The 16,031-nt window shown below is 44.2% G+C and overlaps 1 protein-coding gene across 1 annotated transcript in view; it reads left to right on the top strand.

The window, feature by feature from the left end:
* LOC147707910 (fatty acid-binding protein, brain-like) overlaps positions 1 to 16,031 on the top strand; it is a 148,821-nt gene that overhangs the window by 78,138 nt on the left and 54,652 nt on the right. Inside the window, exon 3 of the mRNA XM_086925256.1 lies at positions 15,097 to 15,198. Within this exon, the coding sequence (XP_086781382.1) occupies positions 15,097 to 15,198 (102 nt within the window). The remainder of the gene's footprint in view (positions 1 to 15,096; positions 15,199 to 16,031) is intronic.

Raw genomic sequence — 16,031 nt, 5'->3', positions numbered from 1 at the left:
CTGAGCTTGCAGCTACAAAACATAACAGGCAATCTCCATAGGACTGCATTGGGCACCCGACCCCTCCTAGGCACTTTGCCCTCGGCCGCCCTGGCACTGCTCACGTTGTGAACTTAGTGCTGACCTGGGATCCCCTTTGCCCTGACCTTAACCCTAGGAGCTTGGTTCCCAAGACCGAGTAGCCTGCCCATGAGCAGCCACCAACCAAAGGCCCCCATAGCGCCATAGGCTAACATTGGGCACAGAACTCTGCACCCAGCTGCCCTAGTGCCACCTAGGGTGCTTTTTGAGTTCATCCTTGACCCTGGGGGATTCCTTGTTCTAACCCCTGAAAGTCAACTCTCAAGACCGATTACTTACCTGCAAACCGATACCCACATTTTCCTCGATAGGATTGCATAAACTGTTTTTCTCTGAAAAAGTTGTGTGTCGACTTGTGTTTGTATGGAAACCTAAGTAACTGGGTTTTTAATGTAATGTAAAAGCGTTGTACTTACCTTTGTCTAGGAAATGTCCCAGTGTGATATCTAGGCATATCACACTGAGTAGAAAAAGTTACCTAAAAAGTAATCACAAAGTAATCCAAAAGTTAGTATAACTATTTTAAGCATTGTACCAACCTGTAACAAAGTCAAATTCATTCAGCTGCATATTCTTATTAACCTGTCTGTGAAAAAAATACAATAAAAGAAGTGTTTTTATACAAACAATTGGTTTGAGCTCCTTCTTTGAGTGTGTGCTATCATTTCTTGCTTGAGTATGTTCAATAAATGCTCACCACTACCCTCCGATAAAGCATTACTGCTTGCCCACACTACCACAAATAGAGTGTAAGGTATTATCTACTTTTACCTTTGTAAGCCTTTGGGGATTCACTGGACTCTGTATATACTATACCAAAGTAAGGTATAGGGTACACAGAGCCAGCTTCCTACACTCATAATTCCAGAGTTGATACATTTGCAATTCTCAATGCTAACTACCTTGATTAGTAATTTCACAAACTACTAATATAATAGTTATATCTCATTCATCTGAAACTGCTTAAAGCATCCGCAAAGCCAACATGTCTGAGTTGTATTAGGTCTATATATTCACTTTTGTGTGCTATATCTAGATACAATAACAGGAAATAAGAGGCATCTAATGCTGGCTTCATGACATGTTGCGTGTAGAACATAAAAAATGTAGAACTACAATTTTGCATTGACCGTCAGGCACAGAATGATATAATCGATAGTGCTCCCCAAAACGTGGGGTCTCCTGTCATAGAATTGATATCCAAATTTTATGTTCAGAAATGGTTTGAAAAAGGGAGGAGAAGTGCTGAGAAAAGAAACTGCATGGCTCGGAGACAAATTGCTTATGATTCCACTTTTATTTCAGTATTGGAGCTTTCATAGATTCACATGCCTGAATCATTCCCCGTCGTCGAGACGGGAGTCTCCGGTACATAAAAAAGCAATGCTTAGTAGTATAGCAAACTGAAAAGAGTCCTAGGCCCAATTCCCTTTTGCAACCCATAACCCTTGTTATGTAAAAGAGACCAAACTTTTCTCTGAACCAATCAGAACTCCTCACCCTCTGGAACCCTCTTGAGAGAACCCTCTGCTCCTCAGATTTTCTACCGCACGGTGTGGTGTATGACCTCGTGGCCCACTGAAGGATGCTGGGAGCTCCGGCGGCAATCTTCTGCACGGAGGGCTCTGTGTGCGGGAGTGACCCCGGCGCTCTCCCGTTGTGAAATGAAGTTAAGAACATGCAGTCCTTGTTTCCGTGTCTTCTTTTGAGGGCCGGACCGCTGCTACAGCGTCTTTGACAGTGTTGACTGCACATATTGGCTTGACTGAGAAGGAACACACAGTGCAGTTTGTGATTCGCCCCCTAGTGATGTGAGAGCAAAATCGATTTCATTTTTAATGTGTCTGCATAGATCTCATTGACCTAAGTGATTGTCGGTCCAAATGGTTCATGTGATTCCTGGCACACAGAACGGCAACATTTTTTGAGGTTTTCCTAAATAAACGGTTGGCAATTAATGGCAGAACCCAAAAGGACATTTGTGGCGGAAGTGAAAAGATATATGGTACCCCAACTGTATGTTATAATGCATATCACCATGGGGTTCTGTAGTGACCTACAGTTTCATAGCGAGATTCAAGACCTGTATAAAGAGTAGGAAAGGATAGACTACATGCAATAACATCCTTTTATGGACAGCTGGATGGTATCTTATTGCATATCGTATTTTGATTTCTCTGTTCATTTGCCTGTCAGGGTGAAAGAAGTGCGTGGGCCATGTTTCCAGCCATTTAGGGGACTGGGAGACAATGATTAAAGTTGGATATGTATGCACTCAGTGGCTGAAATGGAATTATAAAGTGTAGGTCCTCACTGGTCAAGTGTACCTGTGTGCTATTAAGAAGTGCCGGTGCTATCCCATTACAAGTATTTAGGGACAAATGTTGATGGTTGCCATGATGCAGGAGTGGAGGTGTTGTTAGCTACCACTCACCTGCAACTATTTAGTGATGCCTTTTTTTGTACTATGGACACATACTGAAGTAATGTTTAAGAAAAATGAGGCTGCCGGTCTTGAACACATGTAAACATCACCTAGCAAGAATCCCATTCAGTAATTAGACTTTACATTTTTTTTAATAACCAAAATTATTGCAATGTTGCGGCAGGGACATTCATTATAACATGCAATAAGGGCTGTGCATAGAATAACATATCAAGACATGGCAACACTTCGGCAGATGATATTAATTACATTACATCGATAATACATAGAAAGAGCACCACTTTCCCCACACCCTTTCTGTTTATGGGGACACCCACAAGCAGCATAAACTGACTTTTCCTGTTGCACACACCAGTCTAACCCCTGTGGCAAAATAAGATTGATGGGGGTGTTGGCTGTTTCCATGTGCGTGTTGGCCACCAAGCAGGCCACCCCAAGGAAAACAAGATCAGCCCATGGCCCCCACAGCTCCTCCACCAGCCCCAACAGCACATTACGCGGAGCCAATTCCAGAGCGCTCAAGAACCGCAGAGAGGTTCCAAGCCACCCCCCCCTATTTACACATTTCTGTCTGAGCAGATTAAAAGCCATCCGGGACATGACTCACCAATAAGCAGTAAATCAGAGATGGCTCCTTAACCCAGGTGCCCCAGGAGAATCTTGGCTTCAAACCAACTGTATTCAGGAAGCGAGTGTCTGGTGAGATGTGTGGTTGCATAGCATGTCGCAGCTGAAGTAAGCATAGCGATCCTTCAGATCTTGAAAGGACAAATGTCAGAGCTATGTACCCCACCATTACTTTTGATATTTTTTGTGTGGTTATGAGTGCTTCCTACTTTATTTTTATCACAACAAGTTTTATTGTTAACAGCCGGAACAGGCCAGGCATAACCAAGTTCATCAATAATACAGTGTACATAATAGCAATGGTGAAGTTGACTTTTTGATTCCAATAAAACAATTGAGGATCTAGTACAATTAAACATATTGTTCTAACAGTGAACTGGAGTGTCATATATTGGAAGCCTAATACAGTACATGCCAAGTTTAGTCGCACTGATCGAAAAGCGATACATTTACTACCATATTTATCCCACATTGTGTCCATCTTATCAATTGCTAAACTATTGAGACAGTTGGAATTGGCTCCAAATATAGTCCTTTATATTCTGCCCATATTTTCCAAATCTTGAGGTGTTTATAGGGGCATCCTCCTTCTTTAAATATAGGTAATTTCAACCCCAAACAAAAATCAAGGCCCTTCTTCCATACCATAACTAGTGGTGGGGAGGTATCCTTCCATGCCTTAGCTATGTCCCATTTTGCCAGTGTAAGGCCCAGGAGAAGTAAATGGTGTTTATATATGTTGCCCCCTATACCATTGGTGATGTGGAGTAGGGCCAACCGTGGGTAATGGGGGATTTCCCACCCCAAGACCTCTGACAGACTTGTAATGACACCACGCCAGAATCTAGAAAGCGCTGTACACTGCCATATGGTGTTTATAAGGGTACCATCGGTAGCCTGGCATCGCAGGCAGGGAGGCGATGCAATTAGCCCAGCGCGCCAGAGCCAATGTCTAGTGTAAAAAGACCTGTGAAGGTATTTAAATTGTATAGGTTGTAGTCATGCCACAATGGCCACACCACTTGGGGACTCCAGTGCTTCAGCTCACTCTTTGTCATCCAGGGGACTCAAATCTATTTGCCAAGCCTCGCACATGTTGCTAAGTGTAGTGGGGCTATTTGTTACGAGTGTGCAATATATCTTGGTGATCTTATGCTCTCAGAGTTCCCTCATAAACACTTTATCCTAGATGGGGCTAAAGTCCGGTATGGCCTCCTGGTGTGAGGTAAGGAGAGAAGGCATGGCCAAACTGGAGGTATTTATATAATTGCCATCGGGGCCTCTCATATTCTTGCTGTAATTCCTGGAAGGACTTCAGGGTCTGACCATGGAGAACGTTGCCGACTGTAGATATAACTATAGCCACCCAGCCAGAAAAGCCAGTTAACCCTGACAGTTGAGGTAGAAGACCATTGTGCCAAAGGGGGGGTCTTGTAGTAATGGCATGTTCCTTTAATTGGAACGTTATATTTGTATTTGGAATGTTTGGGTGCTGGGCAACAGGAACTGGTAGATCTTTATTCATTCTTGATGTACCTTTTCTGGAGCTGCATGCATTTCTTCTCTCTGCCGATTAAATACTTACTCCTGCCTACAACTACTCTCCGTTTCCTGTTTCTACATCTAATTGAGGTCACTACAGATTTGACGACGAGGATGGGCACAGCGCTTATTCTACACTACGATTTGAATACTTATCGTGAAATCACCGAATTTTCAATCGTGAGTACCGGACTATTTTAAACCTATCTAAGAGAGATTCACGTTTTGGATTGGTGCATCCAGATAATCGTTGTGGCCCAATTACCGAAATCTACGTGTGCATATCGTCATATGATTGAAAAAAAGAACCTGTTGGAGAAGCACAGAAATACCTAGAAAACGGATGTGTGACGCTGTCCATGTTTTTCATGGAAACCATGGAAGCCCGATGGTGATTTCTACACCTCACTGCGAAAAGGAGTGTGTTTACTATACTGGACAGTGGAGAAGCCTTTGAGGAAGGAGAAAAGAAAGGAAATTTTATTGTGGGATCGGAGAAAGCAGTGTATACATTATTTACTACATGAAGAGGAAAGTTTTGTGGACAGTTTTGGGACGGAGACTAATTCTGGCAACATTTCGAAGCATTTTCGGGGCTTTTTGACTGTATTGTAAAGCGGTGGTACGAAGGGTTTACCTTTGAAGTTTAACCGCCCAACTGCTTTTTCCCGTGGACACTTGCCTCGAGCCATAGAGCGCCGGCTCCATAGCTTCTGGAATCTCCCAAGCCTTCGGATTCTACTCGTATACAAAGTTAACGTCATCACCAGTGCGCAAGGCATGCTGGGTAGCGTGGTGACATCACCACGTTAGCTTCACGCAGGGCGGCCATCTTAATTTTGTTTTCATTTCTGTTACCATAGTAACCATTGCCGAACATTTCAAAGCCCGTCTTTCCATCGTTTTCATTTGATTTGTCTACGGAGGTGAAGTACTTTGCGCCGGTGCGCACAATCTTCAAACAATATAGTCCACATTACTGGAAGAAAAGGAAAGATTCTCTTGTTTTTCCTGAAGTGGGTTTTATTTACTGCTTATTCTGAAGTACTTTGCGCTGGTACGGACAACCTTCAAGCTGGAAAGTGCTCACCGCTGGTGCGCACAGCATTCAAGTCACAATTTTCTCTGGTAGTGCTGATGTGCGGGTTTGCTGAAAGTTAATGTCCATGGGAATGTGTTCTTTATATCTTGATTAACTTGGCAATATTTTAAGTACTAGAGTCATGCTAGCAAAAGAAATTTCACGAAGCTCATGAGGTGTTTTAATTTCAAGATGTTTGAGTGTATTAATTTCATGTGATGTTTTAATTTCAAGAGGGACTAGTTTATTCACGAAGTAGCTATATTTGCTGTTTCATAATTCACTAAGTGGTTTTATTCACTAACTTACCTTTCACGTTGTAAGACCTTTTTAAGTATGTCTGTGGTAGCCGGGAATGCAGGTACTGGGGACGAGGGTTCGTCAGGAGTACGTTTGACTTCAAATTTACAAATCAATTCCCCCAAAGAATTTCTAGCTATTCCTGGAGAACCATTGATTGCTTGGTTGGATTGGAAGGCTTATTTTTTGAACTATATAGCGAATTTAGAGGACGTAAATGGTACGTTCTCGCCGGAAAGAAAGAAGAGGATGTTGTTATATTCGCTGGGTCCGGAGGGTTTGCGGATTTTTCAAGATATGCACTCACATAAAAGAGTGGAAGGTGACTCTGATGTTTTTGAATGTGCTTTGATGGATTTGGATGATCATTTCTCTCCCTCAGTATCAATTGCTGTGACTAGACATGCATTTTTTCACAGGAAGCAAGGGAAGAATGAAACGGTAGAAGAATTTGTCTCGGCCTTAAAAAAGTTGGCCAGAAAGTGTGAGTTTTCTCAGTTACATGATGACTTTATACGAGACCAGGTAGTGATGTATACTAAGAATAAGGTATTACAGGATAAGTTGTGGGTAGAGGGAGACAAGTGTCTTAAAGATATAGTGGCTCTGGTTAAGAAGGCGGAACTTTCGGACCGGTGTGCAAAAGTCACTTTGTCACAGGATAACATGGTGGAGAAGGAATTAGTGGCCAAGGTACTTGAGAAAAAAGCAGGGTATAAAGATAAGTTGGAGGGAGGAAATGGTGATTTTCGTGATAGGAAGCAATGGGAAGGCAGTGAAAGGAGGAAATTTAGTGAGGGTGGTGAAAGAAAGAAATTTAGTGATGTGGTGTGTTTTAGGTGTGGGAGTTACTCACATGCCGCTACTTTTGAGAGGTGCCCCGCTAAGCATGCAAAGTGTATAGAGTGCGGATTGGTGGGTCATTTCTCAAGGGTTTGCAATCGAAAAAATAAGAAGTTTTCTAAGAAAAAAGTTTCTTATGTTCAATATGAAGGTGATGCATCTGTTTCTGAGTCTGATGATAGTGATGCTCAAGTTAATTGTATTCGGAACATTGAAATCTGATTTTTTTTTAATGATCAAATGTTGGTGACGTATTGATGATTGATTTTTTTTTTTTTGCATTTTGGAAAGGGGATGGTTTGGGGTGAGTTCACTTGTTCTGTTCTCACATGTTCTGTTCTGCTCACTTAGGAAGATGCGGAATTTATTAAATTAATTTTTAGTGTGCATATTGTTGGGTTCGGACTGTTACGAATTCTTTATAGTTTAACAATGATTTTTATGTTGTTATTTTTATGTTCTTTTTGTTCTTTTGTTAAGAAGGAGGATGTGTAGTAATGGCATGTTCCTTTAATTGGAACGTTATATTTGTATTTGGAATGTTTGGGTGCTGGGCAACAGGAACTGGTAGATCTTTATTCATTCTTGATGTACCTTTTCTGGAGCTGCATGCATTTCTTCTCTCTGCCGATTAAATACTTACTCCTGCCTACAACTACTCTCCGTTTCCTGTTTCTACATCTAATTGAGGTCACTACAGATCTCTTTGGTCAGTCTGCCCACTACCCCATGTGATGCAGCGTTCGTTTCCAGATCTTAAATATCGTGGCAGTAGCACTTTTAGGGTCGGGCCTGCATAGAGAATTGTCTGTAATGACGTATCACCCATCAGGCAGCGTTCAACTTCATACGCCGGATGGCATCAATCCCCATACTATCAGTCATTCAGGATAAGAAGGTGCAAGGCCACATAATATGCCTGCACGTCCGGCGTTTCCAAGCCTCCACAATACGTAGACTGGAAGTATTTTTTCAGTGCCACACGGGCTGAACCTCCACCCTAGAGAAAGTGTCGAAGGGTTGCATTTATTTGCCGAAACCGGATAGGTGGTATCTAGTGCGGGTGGTTTTGAAGTTGGTATAATAGTCGGGGTAGGGAAACCATCTTGAAGATGACGGATCTGCCAAACAGGGAAAGTGGTAAGTGTGACCAAGATTGGGTCTGTTCCTTAATCTGTACCCACAGCGGGGTCAGATTCCTTTCCCAGGACGCAGGCTGGGATGCCGCCAGTCAAACTCCCAAATATTTAAACCTGTCGCGCACCACTGACACATCATTAGCCCATTCACCCAGGGGACACCCATCCTGTACAGGCCTAAGGTAGGTTTTCCGGGGATTCATATAAAGCCCAGATGTTTCACCAAAGATCTGCAGAATCCTCAACAGTCTTGGTCCTGAACGGTCCAGTCGCTTGAGAAAAAATAGAAGATTGTCTGCATAGAGTGCTATACAGCCAGAGACCTCCCTGGACCATTCAAAGCCACAAACCTGTGCATCAATCCGTACCCAGGCCGCGAGAGGTTCCATGGCCAGGGCGAAGAGATATGGAGAAAGGGGACAGCCCTGGCAGGTACCCTGCCCTATGGGGAAGATTTGTGTCATAGAGTCTGCAACGTGGATGGAGGCGGTAATATCAGTATAAAGAAGTTGGATGTCCTTAACACCTTGACTGCTACAGTAATTCCCCTCCTGTGCTGCAGATCCTTGAACCCTATTATTCATGACGAGCTCAGCTCGTCATAAGCACACGACCAGTGTACTGCATGACAAGCTGAGCTCGTCATGAGCAGGAAAGGGGTTAAGGAGGCGGCCCTAAATTTAATCAACACAGGAGTGCAAGCGGTAAGTCCAGCTAAGAAAGTGAAAGCCCTGTCGGCCAGTAGGAGTGCGGCCGGCTCCTAAAGGCGGTTTACTGACGCAATGGCATTGTGTGCATGGCGAATATTGTGACGTGTGGCATGGCCTGGCATGAAGCCTGCCTGGTCAGAGTGAACTAGATCTGCAATATAGGGTCCTATGCGATGGCTATGACCTTAGCAAGAAGCTTGGCTTCTACGTTAAGTAGTGATATAGGGGGGTACGAGGCGTGATGATCGGGGGGTCGGCCCGGTTTGAGGAACATCACAATTTCTGCATGATGCCAGTCCCCTGGAAGGCTCTTCTCATCTAGAGCAGCATTCAGTGCTGTAAGGAAACGAATCGTCAGTAAGGATTGATATTTTTTTGTGGAATTCGCACAGGAAACCATTAGGGCTTGGCGCCCTGCCTGGGCGCATCTTGGAGAGTGCCATATGGAGTTCCTCCTCTGTTATCGGAATATCCAACCCTTCTCTGACTTAATCTGTCAGAGCACGTGGAGGCATGTCCTCTATAAATTTATGGACAAGGTGCAACAAAATTGTCTCTCTAGGGGCATACAGATCCTTATAATAATCTGCAAAGCTTGCTGCAATTTGTAGTGGATCAGTAAGTATCTCTCCGGTAGGGCTATGGATGCTCGGAATAGTAAGAGGACAAAGCGCCCTCTGACAGAGGAGATGTAGTAGGGAACTGGATAAAGCACTCTGTACAGTGTTCTAACAGTCTTAGAACGGCCTAATAACCGCATGCAGTCTGGTCAGTATGTCGATATCACTGGAGATAGAACACTGTACAGAGTGCTTTATTCACACTGCTTTTTCAAATACTACGTTGGCTTGAAGATAAAACGCGTTGGCTATGATGTATCAGTTTGTAAAAAAAAATCTGTTTTGTGAACAATAAAGAGAACTTTGGAACAAGAAAAACATCTATCGAATTTGATACCTTTTTCCTTTTGTGCAATTATTGATGATACTTATTGACTGTGGATTGTGACAAGAAACACTTAATTTTTGGATAGAGTGCTGAAACCTTTGTTGATGTGCCAAGTTTGTAGGATCAGTTCCTATACTTTGGGGAGCATAGAGGGAAGTACTCCCTGGTTTCGTGCACCTATAACCAAATAAGGGGACACTATTCACATGTTGGGTGGGGACAGTATTAGCCTCTGCCTTCTGTTCTATTGCTTGTATAGTAGTGCACTGGACTTGTCCCCCTACTGGTAAAACTGCTACGGGTAGCTAACCAAGCCACTCTAACCTCATCCATCAGCTCGCTGGCATATATCAGCTGTGTATGGAGCAGTTGTCTATGTGCAGTGTTGCCATCGCCCATACTGCTCTTGAGCTCTTTGTCAATAAGCTGGGCTTCCATTTTTGTCAGCGTCTCACGGCGCTGCCTACGTTGTGCTGTGCAGTATACGATATCCACCCCCCGGAGTGTTGGCTTCATGGCCTCCCACAAGATCATGGGTGGCTCCACTGTCCCATTGTTGTGGGAAAAATACTCTGTGATGGCATTGTGTATATGAATTCTGTATTGTTCATCGTATAGATGCCATGGAGATAACCTCCAGCGGAAAGGGGGGGCTTTTAGAGTTTAGTCTTAGATCCAGCTGTATACGGGAGTGATCAGAGAGGCCCCTGGGTAATATCTCTGCCACCTTGAGTCTATGTACATGTGTTGCGGATATAAAGACATAATCTATGCGGAAGAAAGACCTGTGTGTACTAGAAAAGTATGAGTATCCTAAGTCAGTTGAGTGTAGTCGCTGCCTGGTGTCCACCCAGTCCATCACTTGGACCCGGGACTGCAGTTTCAACTCACTTGTTGCTACTCGTCTTCCTACGCTGTGCCATCTATCTGCATAGAGGCATAAAACATCATTCCAGTCTCCCCCAACTAATGTCAGGCCCAGGGAATTTCTGTCCACGGTCTCATCAGGCGTTCTGCTAGATTCTGTGCTAATGGCGGAGGGGCATATACGCTGCCCAGAGCGAGCGGCTCCCCATAAAGTGTGATTATGATGTATCTGCCTTGGGGATCGGACCATGTTTTTTCGTGTAGGAAAGGGAGCCAGCGGTGGATCATCATAGCTATCCCCGAGAGTCTCTAGTGAATCCGGAATGGAATGTCTGTACATATCCAAATCGTGTCAGGCACGGTGTCTTATTGCCTAAGAGATGTGTTTTCTGCAAAAGCAAGATATCAGCTTCATATCATTCCGCTTAGCGTAAGATAGTCCCCCCTTTTGATCTTATCTAATAGGCCACGAACATTGAAGATAACAGTGCGAAGGTGCATTTCATATAGCCTGGACATTTCTAGGGATGTGGTTGGCGGTGAAGCATGTGGGTGAGAGAAAATACATGGTTGGCATACCTAATTGAAACAGTACCTAAGCATTGTGGATACATAACACAAACATAAAAAAAAATAACTTTCCCAAACCCCAGGCCCCCTCCAACCCACCCCAATACCTCATAAATGTTCAAGCATTTGTTGCAGAATGATAGGTGTCCCAACTCCAACAGGGGTCTGAAACTGCCTTCTACCAATGGATCCCTAAAGAGCTTCCCTTTTACATGCAAGTATCTCCATAGACAAGGGAGGCACGAAAAAAAGAAAAAACAATAGCCAAGATATAGTGCCATCAGCATTATGAATAAAGTGTTCATGACAAAGATTAACAAGGATATTACCTTTTCATATGGTGTCCTCTGTGGATCGGATGCGGGATTTGCTGCGAATCCTGGACCATCTCTCGGACCGTGATCTGCTACGTCGTTTTCCATTAGCCTTTGAGGTATGTGGCGATGAGTCTTAATCCATTCTAGGTGGGGTGTGAGGTTTAAGCTTGATGACCACATCCGTCTAGGTGAACACCTCCTCGGGTGATTCAATGAAGTGTGTCTGTGATTTGTAGGAGACCCGCAGCCTGGCCGGGACCATCAGGAAGTACTGGATTTTCAAGGCTCTCAGTCAGGCTTTGGCCTCAGTAAAGGTTTGTCTGCGCTGTTGGACTAGCCTCGCATAGTCTGGAAATATCATGATAGGGTATGAAGTATAGTTGAGGGTCTCTTTAAGCCTGGCTTGCTGCATGAGAACCTCCCTGTCTTTATTATTTAAAAATCTGGAAATAATAGGCCTAGGGCGGACGCCAGTATCTGCAGCAGAGCTTGATGCGCACGTTCAATGATGAAACAGAGCAATAGTACACCACAGGGGAGCCAGTCCGTCAGCCATTTAACAAGGAATCCCTCAATGTCATTTGTTTTGCAGCCCTCTGGGAATCCCACAAAGCTGAGGTTATTTCTGCATGCACACCCCTCTGCATCTTCAGCACTTGTTGCTAGACCCTTTTTAATTGTCTCCAGAGTCAGTACTTTCTTCTGAAGAGTAGTCTCTGTATCTTCCACTGCCGATATTCTGGTTTCTGCCTCTGTTATTCGCTGTACTGTGTTACGAAGATCCTGCCTGTGTAGCATAACGTCCAAACTGACTCCCCCGATTTTGGCCTCTAGCATGTCTCTGGACTGCGTAATGGCCGCGAATATAGCAACATTGTCAGGTATGGATGGCGTTGGGTCTCCTGAGTAAGGCACAGAGGCCGCAGTGCCTGTGTATTTATTGATAGTATTTTGCCGTGACGTTGCGTTGGGGAGTTTGTCTTTGGTCATGATGTAGATATTTGGTGCGGGAGCAATCCCTTATGGATGTATTTAGTGTGGACCGATGTCTTTAGGCCAAATTAATATGGCAGCTCAACCACGTAGAATATTGAAGGGTGCGATTGCTACCACCTCAAATCACCTGGAGGCTATGTGGGTCAAAGGGGTATGAGGCCACGAATAACCGCTAGTGTTGGTTTGAATAGCGAGTTTCGAACCCTAGGCCACTTCAGGCACAGTTGGCGGAGGATGACCATGGAGTGTAATGATACTGCCCATGCTAACGCTTCTCCCCGCGGACCAGCCTCAAGTAAGGAAAGTTGGATGTCATTATGTCAGCAGCTTGCGCCCCAACGGGGATTAAGTGCGGGCCACTCTCCTATTTTCGCATCAGCCCCAGTTGGCTGTAATGGATGGAGGGCTGTCTGTAGGCCTCTCCTCCAATACCAGAACAGCTCACCACCAGCACCGGTCTTGCTGGTCGGGGGCCCACGCATATGCAGATGTCGACTCACGGGTGCCGCAGTCAGGAGGCTGTCCTGGTAGTCTGCCCCGGCGTATTGCGCGTCTCGTGGCCCGATGTGGCCGCCGATGTACAGGCGGAGGCCAGTGTTTCTTGCAACAGTGATCACATCACATTAGTGATCTCACGCCACTCAGGGGAAGCTGCGGGCACCTTTTATTGGCTGAGAGGCCTCGAAGGCAGATTCTGACCGGACCTCCCCTCATTTTGCACTGAGCTGCACAGATCAAAGGTATGCACGCGCACCGCGGCCCGACCCAACCGCCGAGTCACTGTGTCCTGCCTCTGGTGCATCACCTCTCAGATATCTCGGAGCGGGTTCGCTGCTTTCACCTCACGCCAGGTCTCCGCCGCAGTAGAATCTCGCTTGGTCTTGTGCCTCCACCTAGTCATGGCCGGGGATCGCCAGGTCTTTGCCACGCCTCCGCTCTGGGTCGCTTCGATGGCCCGGGGAGCGACTCAGGAACAGCTTATGGGGATCGGCGGAGAAGGGGTAATATCCAGAGGGGTCAGAGGTGTTGTTTCAAGCACCAATGCAGCAGGATTAGTCAGCGGGTTAGTAAGGGACTGCAGGTTCTCCTTTACAGCACGTCCACCATGTTGGACCGCTAGGCCATGCCCCTCCTTCCTACTTAAAAAAAATATAGAATTGGAAGATGGCAGGCACTCGCCTAACACAACCAAGTCTGAAAGTAAATATAGACACATAGATAAGAGACTGAAAATCAGATGTTCAAATATATGCACACATACAGATAACTCAAAGTGCCCTACTTTGAAATGGGTCGCACGCTTTGGCATTAAGGATGTTAATATAGCCAGCTAAGCTCCTCTGGGTAAAATCTGTGGGGCAGTTTACTAAAAGTTCATGAATCACAGCAAAATAAGTTGCCGCATTGCATGGACGGGAAAGAGCTAAACAGTACCATATTTGCAAAGATATGACACTGTTGAGTTCTCTTCCTGTGCTAGAGCACTTGTGGCTGCCTAGGCACCCTTCTGTCATATCTCAAGGATGCCTGCTTGTTGTGAGGATTATTTATGTGCATGAAGTGATACCTTCCTGCATAAAACAGTTGTCAGCTGCACATTTCTCTTTTTTTGTGTGCCGCAGAATGCAGTGCTCATGGAAAGAGAAAATAACAAGGAGAAATTAAAATGTTTCTTCTTATTAGGCCTCTCTCGGGTAGGCGCACGATTTTGGCGCAAACCCAGCTTTTGAGACCTTAGCAAATCATGGTTTGCTTCAAATTCCATGGGTGAATGCACTAGAACACTTATGCTCCTGTCATGGAATACCTCGTTGGTGCTAAGTAAGAGAAGGCAACACTATGCACTGTGTTGCATGACTTTTTTTTAATAAGTAAGCTTTGCGAGGCTTAGTGAATCCCAAAATACATTTTGTGTCTGTGCTGCATCTAAAAAAATGACGCAATCTAGGTGCAAAATGTTAATAAATCTGGACCTGTGTTTATAACTTCTTTCATGCATGAGCTTCTGGATCCCACGAGATAAAAACACATGTGGATGATATAGTTGTCATTTAAAGCTGTCTGACATTACTTTGTGATCCACACCATGCCGCAGCTGCCACTAAATTTCCGCTTAGATACCTCTTTTAATGTGCTCTGAACAACATTGTTTTTGCATATTAATGATATCCTTTGCACCTCCGAACTTCTCTGAGGAATTCGGGGTCGGATTTCTCAGTTAGGGGGTGCCTTGTCTTCCTAAGCATGCTCACTATTGCTGGATTCAGTCTCCACCCACTTAATCGGTTCACCCTCTTGGCCACCCCGTAATGGACCTCTTCCTGTTTGCACCTTTACAGCATATTAATCAATCCATTCATCCTCACTTATTCTTCTAATAGTTAGTTACTTGTTCAACACATTGATCCAGCCACCTACATGCACGCAAATCCTTCCTCACATTCATTCATTCGTTCATCCATTCATTCTTTTATTGACCCTCGTGCACTTATTCATACATAATCAGGCTGTCACCCACACCATCACTCCGCTGAAATACCATGCCAATATACACTTAGTACAATGTAAGGTAATGAGACTATATAGCCTTTATTAATTAATGGTTTCCTGTTTTTGTTGTTTCTTGCAGTCTGTACTCAAAATGAATGGTAACAAATTGGTTCATATACAGAAATGGGACGGAAAGGAAACTACCTTCGTTAGAGAGATTAAAGATGGTAAAATGGTCATGGTAAGTATTAAGAATCTAAATGGAAACTTATGTTAGGTATGCTCAGTTTTATGTTGGTCGGCATGCAAAAAAAGCTTTAGGGGAATAATATGTATCGGAAAATATTCTATCTCCTGAGCATATTCATGTCTTTCGCTTGTCATTTAAAGTTGCACAGGAACATGGGCCCTTGACTAATTTGTGCAAGTAGTTGCAGGTGGTGGGCACCAGCTCTCATTTTTAGGTCAAGCCTGCAGGCAGCGCACTTGGTGACCTTATGAATCTTTAAAACATAAATCCTTAAAATGGGCTTTTAGCTCGCCCTTTACTTACCATTCGTAGCCCTCATTATCACTCTTCTTAACTGCCTTCTTATTCAACAGCATGTCCCAGGCGTCAGTTCCTGCATCACTTCAGTTCTTTGTGTGGCGCATGGCGGAGTATACATTGATATCGTAATTTATTGTCTGTGTGCTGCTTGCGCTGTCATTGAGTTACTCCGTTTTTTTAAAACACATTTTATTTGTCAAGTTGCTGTATTGCAGAGCTTTGCACCCCAGAGGCAACTGCACAATCAAACCACACAAATATAATACTCAGTTTTCATTTCCTTATTTTACCCCTTTTTCATAGCACAAATTTGACCCAACTCAGAGATCTTTAAATGAGCACAAGTTGTATTACAACACGTTCTTTTTATTTACTTTTTTTTATACATTCTATTGGGGCAGAGTTCCAGGAGATTTATACTTGCCAGCAATAGTTCAAGGACGACTCTGTGAGGAAGCGCAGACAAAGGTAGGGGGAAAGTATTTATTTATTTAAGTCAACAGTACTGAAGGTAGCAGTCCGCT

The sequence above is a fragment of the Lissotriton vulgaris genome, chromosome 6 (assembly GCF_964263255.1).
Source record: "Lissotriton vulgaris chromosome 6, aLisVul1.2, whole genome shotgun sequence".
NCBI classification, from domain to species: Eukaryota; Metazoa; Chordata; class Amphibia; order Caudata; family Salamandridae; genus Lissotriton; species Lissotriton vulgaris.
This window is presented reverse-complemented; position numbering and strand designations above follow the sequence as displayed.